Raw genomic sequence first — 20,353 nt, 5'->3', positions numbered from 1 at the left:
GACACTGAGGAGTATGTGGAGGGGACAGTGACACTGAGGAGTATGTGGAGGGACAGTGACAATGAGGAGTATGTGGAGGGACAGTGACAATGAGGAGTATGTGGAGGGACAGTGACACTGAGGAGTATGTGGAGGGACAGTGACAATGAGGAGTATGTGGAGGGACAGTGACAATGAGGAGTATGTGGAGGGACAGTGACACTGAGGAGTATGTGGAGGGACAGTGACAATGAGGAGTATGCAGAGGGGACAGTGACACTGAGGAGTATGTGGAGGGGACAGTGACACTGAGGAGTATGTGGAGGGACAGTGACAATGAGGAGTATGTGGAGGGACAGTGACACTGAGGAGTATGTGGAGGGACAGTGACACTGAGGAGTATGTGGAGGGACAGTGATACTGAGGAGTATGTGGAGGGACAGTGACACTGAGGAGTATGTGGAGGGACAGTGACACTGAGGAGTATGTGGAGGGACAGTGACACTGAGGAGTATGTGGAGGGGACAGTGATACTGAGGAGTATGTGGAGGGGACAGTGACAATGAGGAGTATGTGGAGGGGATAGTGACACTGAGGAGTATGTGGAGGGACAGTGACACTGAGGAGTATGTGGAGGGACAGTGATACTGAGGAGTATGTGGAGGGACAGTGACACTGAGGAGTATGTGGAGGGACAGTGACACTGAGGAGTATGTGGAGGGACAGTGACACTGAGGAGTATGTGGAGGGGACAGTGATACTGAGGAGTATGTGGAGGGGACAGTGACAATGAGGAGTATGTGGAGGGACAGTGACACTGAGGAGTATGTGGAGGGACAGTGATACTGAGGAGTATGTGGAGGGACAGTGATACTGAGGAGTATGTGGAGGGACAGTGATACTGAGGAGTATGTGGAGGGACAGTGACACTGAGGAGTATGTGGAGGGGACAGTGATACTGAGGAGTATGTGGAGGGGACAGTGACAATGAGGAGTATGTGGAGGGACAGTGACAATGAGGAGTATGTGGAGGGACAGTGACACTGAGGAGTATGTGGAGGGACAGTGACACTGAGGAGTATGTGGAGGGACAGTGATACTGAGGAGTATGTGGAGGGACAGTGACACTGAGGAGTATGTGGAGGGACAGTGACAATGAGGAGTATGTGGAGGGGATAGTGACACTGAGGAGTATGTGGAGGGACAGTGACACTGAGGAGTATGTGGAGGGACAGTGATACTGAGGAGTATGTGGAGGGACAGTGACACTGAGGAGTATGTGGAGGGACAGTGACACTGAGGAGTATGCGGAGGGACAGTGACACTGAGGAGTATGTGGAGGGACAGTGACACTGAGGAGTATGCGGAGGGACAGTGACACTGAGGAGTATGCGGAGGGACAGTGACACTGAGGAGTATGTGGAGGGACAGTGACACTGAGGAGTATGTGGAGGGACAGTGACACTGAGGAGTATGTGGAGGGACAGTGACAATGAGGAGTATGTGGAGGGACAGTGACACTGAGGAGTATGTGGAGGGACAGTGACAATGAGGAGTATGTGGAGGGACAGTGACACTGAGGAGTATGTGGAGGGACAGTGACACTGAGGAGTATGTGGAGGGACAGTGACACTGAGGAGTATGTGGAGGGGACAGTGACACTGAGGAGTATGTGGAGGGGACAGTGACACTGAGGAGTATGCAGAGGGGACAGTGACACTGAGGAGTATGTGGAGGGACAGTGACACTGAGGAGTATGCAGAGGGGACAGTGACACTGAGGAGTATGTGGAGGGACAGTGACACTGAGGAGTATGCAGAGGGGACAGTGACACTGAGGAGTATGTGGAGGGGACAGTGACACTGAGGAGTATGCAGAGGGGACAGTGACACTGAGGAGTATGTGGAGGGACAGTGACACTGAGGAGTATGTGGAGGGACAGTGATACTGAGGAGTATGTGGAGGGGACAGTGACACTGAGGAGTATGTGGAGGGACAGTGATACTGAGGAGTATGTGGAGGGGACAGTGACACTGAGGAGTATGTGGAGGGACAGTGACACTGAGGAGTATGCGGAGGGACAGTGACACTGAGGAGTATGTGGAGGGACAGTGACACTGAGGAGTATGTGGAGGGACAGTGACACTGAGGAGTATGTGGAGGGGACAGTGACACTGAGGAGTATGTGGAGGGGACAGTGACACTGAGGAGTATGTGGAGGGACAGTGACACTGAGGAGTATGTGGAGGGGACAGTGACACTGAGGAGTATGTGGAGGGACAGTGACACTGAGGAGTATGTGGAGGGACAGTGACACTGAGGAGTATGTGGAGGGACAGTGACACTGAGGAGTATGTGGAGGGACAGTGACACTGAGGAGTATGTGGAGGGACAGTGACACTGAGGAGTATGTGGAGGGACAGTGACACTGAGGAGTATGTGGAGGGACAGTGACACTGAGGAGTATGTGGAGGGACAGTGACACTGAGGAGTATGTGGAGGGACAGTGACACTGAGGAGTATGCGGAGGGACAGTGACACTGAGGAGTATGTGGAGGGACAGTGACACTGAGGAGTATGTGGAGGGACAGTGACAATGAGGAGTATGTGGAGGGGATAGTGATACTGAGGAGTATGCAGAGGGACAGTGACACTGAGGAGTATGTGGAGGGACAGTGACACTGAGGAGTATGCGGAGGGACAGTGACACTGAGGAGTATGTGGAGGGGACAGTGACACTGAGGAGTATGTGGAGGGACAGTGACACTGAGGAGTATGCGGAGGGACAGTGACACTGAGGAGTATGTGGAGGGACAGTGACACTGAGGAGTATGCGGAGGGACAGTGACACTGAGGAGTATGTGGAGGGACAGTGACACTGAGGAGTATGTGGAGGGACAGTGACACTGAGGAGTATGTGGAGGGACAGTGACACTGAGGAGTATGCGGAGGGACAGTGACACTGAGGAGTATGTGGAGGGACAGTGACACTGAGGAGTATGCGGAGGGACAGTGACACTGAGGAGTATGTGGAGGGGACAGTGACACTGAGGAGTATGTGGAGGGACAGTGACACTGAGGAGTATGCGGAGGGACAGTGACACTGAGGAGTATGTGGAGGGACAGTGACACTGAGGAGTATGCGGAGGGACAGTGACACTGAGGAGTATGTGGAGGGACAGTGACACTGAGGAGTATGTGGAGGGGATAGTGATACTGAGGAGTATGCGGAGGGACAGTGACACTGAGGAGTATGTGGAGGGACAGTGACACTGAGGAGTACGTGGAGGGGATAGTGATACTGAGGAGTATGTGGAGGGGACAGTGACAATGAGGAGTATGTGGAGGGGACAGTGACAATGAGGAGTATGTGGAGGGACAGTGACACTGAGGAGTATGTGGAGGGACAGTGACACTGAGGAGTATGCGGAGGGACAGTGACACTGAGGAGTACGTGGAGGGGATAGTGATACTGAGGAGTATGTGGAGGGGATAGTGATACTGAGGAGTATGTGGAGGGACAGTGACACTGAGGAGTATGCGGAGGGACAGTGACACTGAGGAGTACGTGGAGGGGATAGTGATACTGAGGAGTATGCGGAGGGACAGTGACACTGAGGAGTATGTGGAGGGACAGTGACACTGAGGAGTATGCGGAGGGACAGTGATACTGAGGAGTATGCGGAGGGACAGTGACACTGAGGAGTATGTGGAGGGGACAGTGACACTGAGGAGTATGTGGAGGGACAGTGACACTGAGGAGTATGTGGAGGGACAGTGACACTGAGGAGTATGTGGAGGGACAGTGACACTGAGGAGTATGTGGAGGGGACAGTGACACTGAGGAGTACGTGGAGGGACAGTGACACTGAGGAGTATGTGGAGGGACAGTGACACTGAGGAGTATGCGGAGGGACAGTGACACTGAGGAGTACGTGGAGGGACAGTGACACTGAGGAGTATGTGGAGGGGACAGTGACACTGAGGAGTATGCAGAGGGGACAGTGACACTGAGGAGTATGTGGAGGGGATAGTGATACTGAGGAGTATGTGGAGGGACAGTGACAATGAGGAGTACGTGGAGGGACAGTGACACTGAGGAGTATGTGGAGGGACAGTGACACTGAGGAGTATGCGGAGGGACAGTGACACTGAGGAGTACGTGGAGGGACAGTGACACTGAGGAGTATGTGGAGGGGACAGTGACACTGAGGAGTATGCAGAGGGGACAGTGACACTGAGGAGTACGTGGAGGGACAGTGACACTGAGGAGTATGTGGAGGGACAGTGACACTGAGGAGTATGTGGAGGGGACAGTGACACTGAGGAGTATGCAGAGGGGATAGTGATACTGAGGAGTATGTGGAGGGACAGTGACAATGAGGAGTATGTGGAGGGACAGTGACACTGAGGAGTATGTGGAGGGGACAGTGACACTGAGGAGTATGCAGAGGGGACAGTGACACTGAGGAGTACGTGGAGGGACAGTGACACTGAGGAGTATGTGGAGGGGACAGTGACAATGAGGAGTATGTGGAGGGGACAGTGACAATGAGGAGTATGTGGAGGGACAGTGACACTGAGGAGTATGTGGAGGGACAGTGACACTGAGGAGTATGCAGAGGGGACAGTGACACTGAGGAGTATGTGGAGGGGACAGTGACACTGAGGAGTATGTGGAAGGGACAGTGACACTGAGGAGTATGCAGAGGGGACAGTGACACTGAGGAGTATGTGGAGGGACAGTGACAATGAGGAGTATGTGGAGGGGACAGTGACAATGAGGAGTATGTGGAGGGACAGTGACAATGAGGAGTATGTGGAGGGACAGTGACACTGAGGAGTATGTGGAGGGACAGTGACACTGAGGAGTATGCAGAGGGGACAGTGACAATGAGGAGTATGTGGAGGGACAGTGACACTGAGGAGTATGTGGAGGGACAGTGACACTGAGGAGTATGTGGAGGGACAGTGACACTGAGGAGTATGTGGAGGGACAGTGATACTGAGGAGTATGTGGAGGGACAGTGATACTGAGGAGTATGTGGAGGGACAGTGACACTGAGGAGTATGTGGAGGGGACAGTGACACTGAGGAGTATGTGGAGGGACAGTGACACTGAGGAGTATGTGGAGGGACAGTGACACTGAGGAGTACGTGGAGGGACAGTGACACTGAGGAGTATGCAGAGGGGACAGTGACACTGAGGAGTATGTGGAGGGACAGTGACACTGAGGAGTATGTGGAGGGGACAGTGACACTGAGGAGTATGTGGAGGGACAGTGACAATGAGGAGTATGCGGAGGGGACAGTGACAATGAGGAGTATGTGGAGGGGACAGTGACACTGAGGAGTATGTGGAGGGACAGTGACACTGAGGAGTATGTGGAGGGACAGTGACACTGAGGAGTATGCAGAGGGACAGTGACACTGAGGAGTATGTGGAGGGACAGTGACACTGAGGAGTATGCAGAGGGGACAGTGACAATGAGGAGTATGTGGAGGGACAGTGATACTGAGGAGTATGTGGAGGGACAGTGACACTGAGGAGTATGTGGAGGGACAGTGACACTGAGGAGTATGTGGAGGGACAGTGACAATGAGGAGTATGTGGAGGGACAGTGATACTGAGGAGTATGTGGAGGGACAGTGACACTGAGGAGTATGTGGAGGGATAGTGATACTGAGGAGTATGTGGAGGGACAGTGACACTGAGGAGTATGTGGAGGGACAGTGACACTGAGGAGTATGTGGAGGGACAGTGATACTGAGGAGTATGTGGAGGGACAGTGACACTGAGGAGTATGCAGAGGGGACAGTGACACTGAGGAGTACGTGGAGGGACAGTGATACTGAGGAGTATGTGGAGGGACAGTGACACTGAGGAGTATGTGGAGGGACAGTGATACTGAGGAGTATGTGGAGGGACAGTGACACTGAGGAGTATGCAGAGGGGACAGTGACACTGAGGAGTACGTGGAGGGACAGTGACACTGAGGAGTACGTGGAGGGATAGTGATACTGAGGAGTATGTGGAGGGGACAGTGACACTGAGGAGTACGTGGAGGGATAGTGATACTGAGGAGTATGCGGAGGGGACAGTGACACTGAGGAGTATGTGGAGGGACAGTGACACTGAGGAGTATGTGGAGGGACAGTGACACTGAGGAGTATGTGGAGGGGACAGTGACAATGAGGAGTATGTGGAGGGACAGTGACACTGAGGAGTATGTGGAGGGACAGTGACACTGAGGAGTATGTGGAGGGACAGTGACACTGAGGAGTATGTGGAGGGACAGTGACACTGAGGAGTACGTGGAGGGACAGTGACAATGAGGAGTATGTGGAGGGACAGTGACACTGAGGAGTATGTGGAGGGGACAGTGACACTGAGGAGTATGTGGAGGGGACAGTGACACTGAGGAGTATGTGGAGGGGATAGTGATACTGAGGAGTATGTGGAGGGGACAGTGACACTGAGGAGTATGTGGAGGGGACAGTGACACTGAGGAGTATGTGGAGGGACAGTGACAATGAGGAGTATGTGGAGGGACAGTGACACTGAGGAGTATGTGGAGGGACAGTGACACTGAGGAGTACGTGGAGGGACAGTGACACTGAGGAGTATGTGGAGGGACAGTGACAATGAGGAGTATGTGGAGGGGACAGTGATACTGAGGAGTATGCAGAGGGGACAGTGACACTGAGGAGTATGCAGAGGGGACAGTGACACTGAGGAGTATGCAGAGGGGACAGTGACACTGAGGAGTATGTGGAGGGGACAGTGACACTGAGGAGTATGTGGAGGGGACAGTGACAATGAGGAGTATGTGGAGGGACAGTGACACTGAGGAGTATGTGGAGGGGACAGTGACACTGAGGAGTATGTGGAGGGGACAGTGACACTGAGGAGTATGTGGAGGGGATAGTGATACTGAGGAGTATGTGGAGGGGACAGTGACACTGAGGAGTATGTGGAGGGGACAGTGACACTGAGGAGTATGTGGAGGGGACAGTGACAATGAGGAGTATGTGGAGGGACAGTGACACTGAGGAGTATGTGGAGGGGACAGTGACACTGAGGAGTATGTGGAGGGGACAGTGACACTGAGGAGTATGTGGAGGGGATAGTGATACTGAGGAGTATGTGGAGGGACAGTGACACTGAGGAGTATGTGGAGGGGACAGTGACACTGAGGAGTACGTGGAGGGACAGTGACAATGAGGAGTATGTGGAGGGGACAGTGACACTGAGGAGTATGTGGAGGGACAGTGACACTGAGGAGTATGTGGAGGGGATAGTGATACTGAGGAGTATGTGGAGGGGATAGTGATACTGAGGAGTATGTGGAGGGGATAGTGATACTGAGGAGTATGTGGAGGGGATAGTGATACTGAGGAGTATGTGGAGGGGATAGTGATACTGAGGAGTATGTGGAGGGACAGTGACACTGAGGAGTATGTGGAGGGGATAGTGATACTGAGGAGTATGTGGAGGGGATAGTGATACTGAGGAGTATGTGGAGGGACAGTGACACTGAGGAGTATGTGGAGGGATAGTGACACTGAGGAGTATGTGGAGGGGATAGTGATACTGAGGAGTATGTGGAGGGGATAGTGATACTGAGGAGTATGTGGAGGGGACAGTGACACTGAGGAGTATGTGGAGGGGACAGTGACACTGAGGAGTATGTGGAGGGGATAGTGATACTGAGGAGTATGTGGAGGGGACAGTGACACTGAGGAGTATGTGGAGGGGACAGTGACACTGAGGAGTATGTGGAGGGGACAGTGACAATGAGGAGTATGTGGAGGGACAGTGACACTGAGGAGTATGTGGAGGGGACAGTGACACTGAGGAGTATGTGGAGGGGACAGTGACACTGAGGAGTATGTGGAGGGGATAGTGATACTGAGGAGTATGTGGAGGGACAGTGACACTGAGGAGTATGTGGAGGGGACAGTGACACTGAGGAGTACGTGGAGGGACAGTGACAATGAGGAGTATGTGGAGGGGACAGTGACACTGAGGAGTATGTGGAGGGACAGTGACACTGAGGAGTATGTGGAGGGGATAGTGATACTGAGGAGTATGTGGAGGGGATAGTGATACTGAGGAGTATGTGGAGGGGATAGTGATACTGAGGAGTATGTGGAGGGGATAGTGATACTGAGGAGTATGTGGAGGGGATAGTGATACTGAGGAGTATGTGGAGGGACAGTGACACTGAGGAGTATGTGGAGGGATAGTGACACTGAGGAGTATGTGGAGGGGATAGTGATACTGAGGAGTATGTGGAGGGGATAGTGATACTGAGGAGTATGTGGAGGGACAGTGACACTGAGGAGTATGTGGAGGGATAGTGACACTGAGGAGTATGTGGAGGGGATAGTGATACTGAGGAGTATGTGGAGGGACAGTGACACTGAGGAGTATGTGGAGGGACAGTGACACTGAGGAGTATGTGGAGGGGATAGTGACACTGAGGAGTATGTGGAGGGATAGTGACACTGAGGAGTATGTGGAGGGGATAGTGATACTGAGGAGTATGTGGAGGGACAGTGACACTGAGGAGTACGTGGAGGGACAGTGACACTGAGGAGTACGTGGAGGGACAGTGACACTGAGGAGTATGTGGAGGGACAGTGACACTGAGGAGTACGTGGAGGGACAGTGACACTGAGGAGTACGTGGAGGGACAGTGACACTGAGGAGTATGTGGAGGGACAGTGATACTGAGGAGTATGTGGAGGGACAGTGATACTGAGGAGTATGTGGAGGGGACAGTGACACTGAGGAGTACGTGGAGGGACAGTGACAATGAGGAGTATGTGGAGGGGACAGTGACACTGAGGAGTATGTGGAGGGGATAGTGATACTGAGGAGTATGTGGAGGGGACAGTGACACTGAGGAGTACGTGGAGGGACAGTGACAATGAGGAGTATGTGGAGGGGACAGTGACACTGAGGAGTATGTGGAGGGACAGTGATACTGAGGAGTATGTGGAGGGACAGTGATACTGAGGAGTATGTGGAGGGGACAGTGACACTGAGGAGTACGTGGAGGGACAGTGACAATGAGGAGTATGCAGAGGGGACAGTGACACTGAGGAGTACGTGGAGGGACAGTGACACTGAGGAGTACGTGGAGGGACAGTGACACTGAGGAGTACGTGGAGGGACAGTGATACTGAGGAGTATGTGGAGGGACAGTGACACTGAGGAGTATGTGGAGGGGACAGTGACACTGAGGAGTACGTGGAGGGACAGTGACACTGAGGAGTATGTGGAGGGACAGTGACACTGAGGAGTACGTGGAGGGACAGTGACACTGAGGAGTACGTGGAGGGACAGTGATACTGAGGAGTATGTGGAGGGACAGTGATACTGAGGAGTATGTGGAGGGACAGTGACAATGAGGAGTATGCGGAGGGACAGTGATACTGAGGAGTATGTGGAGGGACAGTGACACTGAGGAGTATGTGGAGGGATAGTGATACTGAGGAGTATGTGGAGGGGACAGTGACACTGAGGAGTATGTGGAGGGACAGTGACACTGAGGAGTATGCAGAGGGGACAGTGACACTGAGGAGTATGTGGAGGGACAGTGATACTGAGGAGTATGTGGAGGGACAGTGACACTGAGGAGTATGTGGAGGGACAGTGACACTGAGGAGTATGTGGAGGGGATAGTGATACTGAGGAGTATGTGGAGGGACAGTGACACTGAGGAGTATGTGGAGGGGATAGTGATACTGAGGAGTATGTGGAGGGGACAGTGACACTGAGGAGTACGTGGAGGGACAGTGACAATGAGGAGTATGTGGAGGGGATAGTGATACTGAGGAGTATGTGGAGGGGACAGTGACACTGAGGAGTATGTGGAGGGACAGTGACAATGAGGAGTATGTGGAGGGGATAGTGACACTGAGGAGTATGTGGAGGGGACAGTGACAATGAGGAGTATGTGGAGGGACAGTGACAATGAGGAGTATGTGGAGGGGACAGTGACACTGAGGAGTATGTGGAGGGACAGTGACACTGAGGAGTATGTGGAGGGGACAGTGACACTGAGGAGTATGTGGAGGGGACAGTGACACTGAGGAGTATGTGGAGGGACAGTGATACTGAGGAGTATGCGGAGGGACAGTGATACTGAGGAGTATGTGGAGGGGACAGTGACACTGAGGAGTATGTGGAGGGGACAGTGATACTGAGGAGTATGTGGAGGGGATAGTGATACTGAGGAGTATGTGGAGGGGATAGTGATACTGAGGAGTATGTGGAGGGACAGTGACACTGAGGAGTATGTGGAGGGGATAGTGATACTGAGGAGTATGTGGAGGGACAGTGACACTGAGGAGTATGTGGAGGGGACAGTGACACTGAGGAGTATGTGGAGGGGACAGTGACACTGAGGAGTATGTGGAGGGGACAGTGACACTGAGGAGTATGTGGAGGGACAGTGACACTGAGGAGTACGTGGAGGGGATAGTGATACTGAGGAGTATGTGGAGGGGATAGTGATACTGAGGAGTACGTGGAGGGACAGTGACACTGAGGAGTATGTGGAGGGACAGTGACACTGAGGAGTATGTGGAGGGGACAGTGATACTGAGGAGTATGTGGAGGGGATAGTGATACTGAGGAGTACGTGGAGGGACAGTGACACTGAGGAGTACGTGGAGGGACAGTGACACTGAGGAGTATGTGGAGGGGACAGTGATACTGAGGAGTATGTGGAGGGGACAGTGACACTGAGGAGTATGTGGAGGGACAGTGACACTGAGGAGTATGTGGAGGGGACAGTGATACTGAGGAGTATGTGGAGGGGACAGTGACACTGAGGAGTATGTGGAGGGACAGTGACACTGAGGAGTATGTGGAGGGACAGTGACACTGAGGAGTATGTGGAGGGGACAGTGATACTGAGGAGTATGTGGAGGGGACAGTGACACTGAGGAGTATGTGGAGGGACAGTGACACTGAGGAGTATGTGGAGCCGACCATGATACTGAGTGCCATGTGTAGGAGGCAGTGACACTGAGGGCTCTGTTAGAGGACCAGTGAACTAAGGAAGATGTGGAGCAACAGTGGCACTGAGGGCTGTGTGGAGCGGCATTGGCACCAAGGGTCATGTGGAAGGTCAGATGTGGCACCGAGGGTCATGTGGAGGGTCAGACGTGGCACCAAGTGTCATGTGGCGAGTTAGACGTGGCAGTGAGGGTGATGTGAAGTGTCAGACATGGCACTGAGGGTCATGTGGAAGGTCAGACATGGCACTGAGGCATATGTGGAGGGGCAGTGACATTATGTGGAGGGGCAGCACACTGAGGGTCCTGTGGAGTGGAAGGGGGGACATGCAGTGACACCGAGAGCCATGTGGAGGAGCAATGGCACTGAGGGCCATGTGGACGGTCAGACATGGCTCTGAGTGACATGTGAAGGGTCAGAAGTAGCACTGAGGGCCATGCAGAGGGGCAGACAGGGCACTGAGGACCATTTGGAGGAGGCAGTGACACTGAGGGGCATGTGGCCAGACAGTGACGCTGAGGGTCCTCTGGAGGGGCAGTGAAACTTAGGGTCACGAAGCGGGGAGGAAGGGCAAAAACACTGAGCTCCAGAATTTGCCTTCTGATTATTCAAACTGATATCTCTGGGAAAAAGCCATGTGGGTGGTTCCATGAATGGATTGATGGCACATATTGCACCCAAAGATCTGCACATTTTGATAGAACTGATTAATAACTTAGACATCTCTTTTTTCTTTGAAGGCTGGGGCTCTGCTCCTTGTCTATGAGGATGGATCAGTTCTGTTGACTCATGGTGGGACAGAGATGGGGCAGGGCCTTCATACCAAGATGCTTCAGGTAATTGTGGTTAATTTCACTCTTCATTTGTTGTCTGGCTGACAATGGGAATGATGGGTACTGCCAGCATTCTCCATCCTGACCTGTCAGTATTTGCAAGTTTCTTCAGCAAACAGCAAACTGGGTTCTGCCATTTCCCAAGGTCCACACCTGGTGACCTTCTACCAATAGTCACTTTCCTGTGGTCAGTAACCCTGGCTGATTTTGTTTATTGCCATTTCCCTCACTCTCTAGCTCCAGGATCTGAGTGTAGCTGTGGGTGGCACGGATGCACAGTGGTTAGCACTGTTGTCTCACAGCATCAGGGACCTAGGTTTGATTCCCGGCTTGGCTCACTGTCTGTGCGGAGTCTGCACGTTCTCCCCGTGTCTGTGTGGGTTTCCTCCGGGTGCTCCGGATTCCTCCCACAAATCACGAAAGACGTGCTGTTCGGTGAATGAGATATTCTGAATTTTCGCTCCGTGTACCCGAACAGGCTCCGTAATGTGGCGACTGGGGGCTTTTCACAGTAACTTCATTGCAGTGTTAATGTAAGCCTTCTCGTGAAACTAATAAAGATTATTTACCTTTTCTGCCAACTGATAGCCTGGTTGAGATCAGAATCTCGGATCTTCTGCTCTGAATGATTCAGGTGGTGAATCCTGGTAAATTACGAGGGGATTACTATAAACTGAATGAAAACAAGGATTAGGCTTCAGAGGCCCTGGGTTGGGGAAAGTGAGAAAGAAAATTAGGCTTGCTTCTTCCTCCTGACTGCACTTTGCCATCCCCAAGCACAGAACATGGAACCAGCAAACCCACAGGGGTTCCTCAGCTTCCTGGCAAAACTTGCAGGTTTCCCGGCCCAACCAGGTCAAGTAATGTTTCCTGCTGTTGGCTGGAGCTGGGAAAGGTAGGGAGAATCCCATGGAATTTGGGAGTCTCAGAGATTGAGCATAACCTCGGCTGACTGGCCCATCCAATAACATATATTTATACAGTTCTGTCTGAAAGATGTGAAGTGATGCGAATCTTCAAATAGATCCATCAGAGAGCCTGCAATGGAAAGTAAAAGCCTGGTCCTGGGAGTAGTTCCCATGCCCTTGGCGCGACAATTGGCACTAGATGGCCTCCCCCTTGATGAATCACTGTCCTTGACTCAGCTAACTCCTTTTCCTTTTTAACTTTTCAGATTGCCAGTCATGAGCTGAAGATTCCAATGTCAGCCATTCACCTGAATGAAACGTCCACTGGCACAGTGCCCAACACCAGCCCTACTGCAGCCTCCTTCAGTACCGATCTCAATGGCATGGCTGTGAAGGTAAAGTGTGAATTCCAGCTTGGATGTAGTAAGGGCTTCAGAGAGGGTCCCATTAGTGAATTGAAAAAGTAGCTTAAGTTAATCATTGTATTGAGGCCTTCATGAGTACAACGATACAGAGCTGGTAGTTCATTATACCACTGGCATCGTACATGTGGATGTCAACGGCTGAGTTTGATTTTTGATAGACATGGGAGTCAAGGATTATGGAGGGGGAGGGGGGCAGAGAGGAAAGTGGAGTTGAGACTATAACCAGATAAACAATGATATTATTGAATGGTGGAGCAGGCCCAAAGGATCAAAAGGTCTTTGGAGCAGCAGTAGGCTAATGTGTCTATATGGTACACTGCCCACTGATTCCCAATGCTTGTGAGATCCTAATGCACTGGAAGTGCTGCTCTTGACCTATGGTTGCTGACCTGGAACAGTTACTGAGGCCAATGGATTTAAAGGAAAACTATCCTTACTATAATTGCAAGTTCCATTAATCCTTCCATTCCTTTTCCCAATGTTGATCCATTCTCTGCTAGCTCTTTCTGAGAAACAGTTCAAACAACTTCAGCCTCTGGTTCTTTAGCCAGATTACATTCATCATCTGGGAGCCACAAAAATGAGTCCTAATCTTTTAATGGTGGGGTAGGTGGAAGGATGGTTTAATTGATGGTGGGGCAGAACCACCACCAACCCACCATGTCTTCCAAACCTGGACAAACTTGGGGTTGCTTGCATTGTGGAGGAAATATCCTTGGTCTCTTGCCACATTGTCCCACCAGATCCAAGGTGCTAATTGCCATATCAAGGGTTCTACAGAGCTGCCCTGTTGGAATCAGCATCAGAACATGTCAGGGAATAGCATAAAATGCTTTGGGGACAATAAGCTCCTGTTCAGATGAAAGGTCATTGGTCTGACTTATTGGGCTACATTTTGCCACAGGATTTGGGACCAGTTTTGGGGGACGGTCTCGAGTCTGCATTCGTCTGCAGTGAAATTAGTGGAGCAATCTTCCAGGAAGAAACCTCCTGATTGGCCTTTCCGACTTCACCTTCCTATTAAGGACATGTGAGCTCTCTGCTGCAGGCCCAATCCCAGGGCTGGCAGCTCTGGAGCTTTGGCAGTCTCAGCAAAAAGTAGTGCATAATTGAGTTAGGTCAGGGACCTTGAAAGCACATTAACATGTTGACACCCTTGCTGTGTTGCACATCCAGTATTTAAAATAACAGGATCCAGACTGGTATGCCAAGTGGGATGGAAAGGAAGTCTTTCCATTGGATTGCCCTGGTCACAAGTGCTGCTTTTTATAAACATAGACCCCTCATAGATAGATGGAACCACTGGCTCCAATGGCCACCACAGCCTGCTGCAGAAATGCTATCTCTATTGAATTGGCAGCCTCTGCCTGCAGTGCGGGTGGCAGTGGTGGTGGGGATGTGAGGGGTGGGGTTTGAGGGGGTGCTCTGTTGCCAGAAAAACTAAAGAGAGACCCCAAAATCACCCCACTGGGGCCTGAACAACACAAATTGGCTGCTGACCTCCATGGAGCAGGCAGCGATCCTGTTTCCAGAGGAAAGTTTCACCCACGGGGCCACCACCCACAAGAGCTCATCAGCTGGTCTCCTATTATTTGAAAACTTTTTCAATCTCTAAAAATAAAAGTTCAGTCGATGACACCCACACATTTGCCATCTTTCTCCTCTTCCAAATCTCATTGAACCCCTGATTCTCCATGAACAATAGGCTGGGGAACCAGCTTTTCTTCCCAAAGTATGTGAAGAACCTTATATGTATTTGACATTCCCCAATTAAGTCATGTTTGTGGACTAATGTTCCAATGAACAAGAGTTCAAATCTGCCTATGGCAGTTTGAGAAGTTGAATTTAGTTTTAAAACATCTGGAAATAAAAAAAGTATCAGAAAAAGTGACCATCGTGTTTGTGTGGGTTTCGCCACCACAACCCAAAGATGTGCAGGGTAGGTGGATTAACCACGCTAAATTGCCCCTTCCTTGGAAAAAATGCATTGGGTACACTAAATTTAAAAAAACATTAAAACAAAAAAAAGTGACCATGAAGCTGTTGGATTGTCGCACAAAACCCAGCTGGTTCACTACAGCTGTTGACCTGCCACCTTTATCCAGTCTGGTCTTTATGTGATTCCGATGTGGTTAACTCCGAATGGCCCTTTGAAGTGACTGAGCAAGTTAATTAGTTGCATCAAACCAGCACAAAAAATAAGGCGGCCCGCTACCATTTTCTCAAGGCAATTAGGGTTTGGCAATAAACAACAGCCACATCCTGAGACTGAATTCAAAACAAATCTCATCTCATTGTACCTTCTAATACTGTGTTCAAAGTATCTTGGTGTATCTTCACACGCACACACCTTTCTCCTCTTTTTGGGGGGAATAGCAGGGAAGTGGTGGAAGGACTCCCAGGCTGATTATTGGATCATTAGGCTAGGAGCTTCTTCCCACAGGTAGGGACTTTGCAACTGTGCCACAAGCCTTGTCAGGTGGTTAAAGCTGGTTTAAACACATCTCATTATCTTTACCAGAGGCACAGTGCCTCACAGCGCCAGGGATCCGGGTTCAATTCTGGACTTGGGTGACTGTGTGGAGTTTGCACTTTCCCCCTGTGTCTGCGTCGGTTTCCTCTGGGTGCTCCGGTTTACTCCCACAGGCCAAAGTTGCGCAGGTTAGGTGAGATTATTGAGTTTGTGAGGATAGGACAGGGGAGTGGGCCTGAGTAAGATTTTCTTTCAGAGGGTCAGTACAGACTCGATGGGCCAAATTACCTCCTTCTGCACTGTCGGAATTCTATGGTTCAATGAAGCCTATTCTCATGTGATGTTGGTGGGTGGTTGTACTTTGTCTCGTTCCAGGATATTTTCTGTGCCAAGGTAGTTTCTGACATGGCATGTTCTTAATCATGTTCTGGTTGTGTTCCTACAGGCTGCTTGTCAAACTCTGCTGCAGCGACTCAAACCTTTCATGCATGACAATCCCAAAGGGACCTGGAAGGACTGGGTGAGTAACCTATATAAACCATTCAGGTAGTTTTAATGAACGAAGACGTAAAGAAGAAACAACTTACATTCATATAATTTGAAGCCTGACATAATCTCAGGACATCCCAAAACACCTTATGACCAATCAAGTACTTTCGAAGTACAGTTACTGCTGTAATGTAGGAGATGCAAAAATGATTTTAAGCATAGGATGCTCCTACAAACAATATTATGATAATGATCAGATAACGAGTGAAAGATATGGCTTCATAATGGCGGTATGGGTGCTAATTCACTTCCAAACGGTGTCCGTGTTGTTTCTGCTCATTTACAGTGATTTTAAAAATATATTTATGAGATGTGGGCATCACTGGCTTGGCCAGCATTTATTGCCCATCCCTAATTACCCTTGAGAAGACAGTGAGCTGCCTTCTTGAACCAGTCCCTGTGGTGTAGGTACACCCTGAGTGCTGTTTGAGGAGCGGGTTCCAGAATTCTGGCCAGCGACAGTGAAGGAACCCAAAGTGTAGGAATAATAAGGCAGTAATAGGAGGGGATTTTAACTACCCTACTGGGTTAGTTTTAGTGTGCAAGATAAGGGGGGAGTAAAATTCTTCAATAGCATCCAGGAGAACTTTTTTTGGCCAGTACATGGAAAGCCCAACAAAGGAAGGGGAAATTCTGGACCTAATATTCAGAAATGTGCCCAGGCAAATTAAGGCATATCAGTCAGCGAATATTTTGGTGATTGTAAGGCCCCTTCCTGTTGCTTCCCTTCTCTCCCCTTTCTTTATTGGCTGTGATCATTTTGATCCATGAATGCTTCATGGTCGTATACCTTTAAGAAAGGAATTCAAAAGTTACAACATGGTACACTATGCGAGCGTTTGACAGCAGAACTCACACTCTCCAGCACCCGACAGATGGGATGGGACATGGTTCGATTGGTTAGCTGCTGGCCGATGAATTGGCCTAAAGGCCGTATTCTGCTGGGTTACGGCTGGTGATTGGGTCCTGCCTGAGTGGAATGATTTTCAGAGAGCCAGGGGAAGTCCAGTTGGAGACCTGGGCACTGAGAGACAAAGACCTGCTCTCTGTCGCTCTCTCTCTCCCCTTGTGTTTTCTCATGAAAAGCTGGATAGCTGCTGTATTACGGAAACTGCAGGGACATGGATGAATCTGCAGTCAAAATCATTACAGGCTGGAAAGCAAAAATCTAGACCTGAAAGCCTAAAGTGAAGGAAGGTGCGCTTGAAATAACCATCTGAAACAAAGACTGTTGACCAGGATTCTCCATTTCAGAGACTAAGGGCTGGATCCTCCGATTTCGAGACTAAGCGCCGACGTCGGCGTAGAAACAGTGGCGTTTTACGACAGAAAAAATGGCACAACAGCTGCACCGATTCAGTAACTTTAAATGGGCTAGCAGCATCACCATGTGAACATAATAAATTCCATGGAAAATGGTGCTGGATTCGCCGGGTCCGTGATTAGCGCACGTGAGGCTCACACGCCGCAGCCGCATTTAAACGGTCCTTCCCCCCACGCACACCGTCCCAGTCAACAAGATGGCTGCAAAGAGAGCAGCGCCACGGTTCAGGGATGCAGAGCTGGACACCCTCCTGGAAGCTGTGGAGGAGAGAAGGATGACCCTGTACCTTGGCCCGGGAGGAAGGCCGCCAGGTACTGCCATTCACCATGCCTGGGCGCTGGTGGCAGAGTTGGTCAGTGCCGTGGGCAACGTCACCTGGACTGGCATGCAATGCTGGAAGAAACTCCACGACCTCCTCAGGGTGGCCAGGGTGAGTTGGCTGCTCCGTGCCCCTGGCACTAACCCCGCTCCCACACCCTTAACACAACCCCACCCCCAGGGGACGGCCGAACTCCCAACCTGCCCTACATGCCAGCACCCATGCCAGCCGCCGTGGCCGGGTGCCCTGGCCACTTCTACCCAACCTCTGGGCTGCATGCGTCGGACCGCCTAATGGTGTTGTATGTGTCGCCCCCCCCCGCTCAGGAGAAGGCCGTGCACAACCGCCGGGAGCGGGAGAAGACCGGTGGGGGACCAGCAGACCTGTGGCCCCTCACCATGCCCGAGCAGAGGGCACTGGTCGGTGGCCTGGAGGAAAGGGAGGTCACCGAGGTGGAGATCGGAGGCGGGTGAGGAAGTGAGACCCAGCTTAGTTGAAGAGCCCCATGACACATGTGTGGCCACCCCCCTGCAGACCTCCTTACCCCAAACCCCCTCAACTCGCACCCCCCTCAACCCGCACCCCCCGCAGCCCACACCCCCCTCAGCATGGTCTAGTCACAGCAGGCCATGGCTGGGAATGCGGCGGCACTGCCCAGGCGCTGGCCGGCGTTGTGCAGACGCTGGGAGGGTGACCCAGTCCCAGAGGGAGGTGGCTCAGTCACTGGCTGTTGTGACACAGACCCAGAGGGTGGTGACACAGTTGCAACGTGATGTGGCACAATCCAAGACGGCGATGGTCCACTCCCTGTGCTCCATGGACGTGAGCATGCAGACCCTGGTCGACACCAGAGTGAACCTCCAGGACTGGCAGCACCAGGTCATGGTGGGGCCTCAGGCGATGGCTCCGCTCACATCCCTGCCCCCAGCGAATAGCCTTGGGGCCATCTGGCACGCCGAGGGAGGAGGAGATGATGGGGCCGTGCCGTTGACACCTGCAGGAGAGATGTCGGAACACTGCAGCACCTCGGACTCCCCCCCTATCCCCTCTCCGGTCCCTGATGAAGCTGGTGGGCAGTGGGCAGAACAGGGCAGCACCACGCCACCTGGGACATCCGATAGCGGCCGTGCCCATCCAGGCCGGGTCGGCACAGGAAATGCGTGCCAACGGGTACCCTTCTAGCAGGGCAGGAGTCACAACAGGCCACCTCCACCATTGCTGTACCGTCTGGGGAACCACCGAGGCGTAGAGTTAGGGCCCATAAGGCCAGAAAGTTAGACACCAGTTAAGTTCGCACAGGTGCAGGGCACAGTTTAGTTATAGGGACTAGGGCACAGACTGTGTATATATTTCCGCACAGTAAACATCTATTAACACCATTAAAGCCTGCCTCGGTGCTCTGTCTGATGGGTGAGTGTATGGGAGGTGGTGGCAGGGGTCCAGTGCAGGCCTGTTGGAGGACCGTACTTCCCCTTCCCTTCACCACCACCCCATGCCCCGAACGTTCCTCGCACCCCCACCCCAGGGTTCAACGGGACCGTGTGATGGACTGGCCAGCTCGCATGCAGGGATCACCCAGGTGGAAGGTGCTACTATGGGCAATGTCAGACATTGTCATACGTTGTGGAGCACGGAGCTCATCGCAGAGCAGGTTGTCATCATCCTCCATCCCATGGACCAGACCCGCTGTCACTGCCAACCTAGGGCCCCCAGCTCATAGCGCCACAGATATGTATAATGGAGGTGTGTGCAAGCGGGTGGTTTGGCTGTGTGGGAGGTGAGGGTGTGTGTGTCTGGGATGTGGTATGATGTCCATGCCTCTGGCCAGAACCACCCCCCCTCCCCCCCCACCTCCATCCTAGTTGGTGAACCTGGAGGCGATCAGAGCGTCCTGTGCGTGTTGGCCCTGGTAATAACATTTTGCGGCCTCCCCTGCCTGCCTGTGCCCCGTATCCTGCTCATCTTCAGGAAGCCGAATCACCGCTCAATCACACTCTTAGTCGCTGTATGGGCATAGTTTTAGCGGGCCTCCGCCTCAGTCTGTGGCCTCCAGATATGTGTTGTCAGTTATGGCCGCAATGGTTAACCCTTGTCGCCCAGGAGCCAATCCGTCAGCCGAGGGTGGTGCCCCTCGAACATGTCAGTAATCATTGAGTGTGCTGGATGTTAACCGAGTGGTACCCTTTCGGTTAGTGTAGAGCAGCCTGTTATCCGCAGGTGCCCATAGAGCGACATGCATCCCGTCTATCGCCCCCTGGACCCGGGGCATCCCAGCGATGGCAGCGAACCCCACTGCCCGGATATCCTGGTGGGCTCTGTCCACATGGAAATGGATGTAATGATCCGCCTAGGTATATAGGGCCTCCGCGATGACGCGGATGCACCTGTGCGCCGAGGTCTGTGAGATCACGGACAGGTGCCCACTCGGAAACTGGAAGGACCCCGTCACATAAAAGTTCAGGGCGATCGTCACCTTGATGGTCATTGGGAGCGGGAGTCCTGCCCCAT

The 20,353-nt window shown here is 52.1% G+C and overlaps 1 protein-coding gene across 4 annotated transcripts in view; it reads left to right on the top strand.

Moving 5' to 3' along the window:
- The window catches only part of LOC140395531 (aldehyde oxidase 1-like), a 331,856-nt gene that overhangs the window by 278,141 nt on the left and 33,362 nt on the right, over positions 1-20,353 (top strand). For all 4 annotated transcript variants that reach the window (XM_072483451.1, XM_072483442.1, XM_072483460.1 and 1 more), the window contains 3 exons: positions 11,755-11,850; positions 13,022-13,150; positions 16,099-16,173. In XM_072483451.1, the coding sequence (XP_072339552.1) occupies positions 11,755-11,850; positions 13,022-13,150; positions 16,099-16,173 (300 nt within the window). The remainder of the gene's footprint in view (positions 1-11,754; positions 11,851-13,021; positions 13,151-16,098; positions 16,174-20,353) is intronic.

The sequence above is a fragment of the Scyliorhinus torazame genome, chromosome 2 (assembly GCF_047496885.1).
Source record: "Scyliorhinus torazame isolate Kashiwa2021f chromosome 2, sScyTor2.1, whole genome shotgun sequence".
In the NCBI taxonomy this organism is placed as follows: domain Eukaryota; kingdom Metazoa; phylum Chordata; class Chondrichthyes; order Carcharhiniformes; family Scyliorhinidae; genus Scyliorhinus; species Scyliorhinus torazame.
Note: the sequence above shows the minus strand (reverse complement) of the source record. Positions and strands in the feature narration are given on the sequence as shown.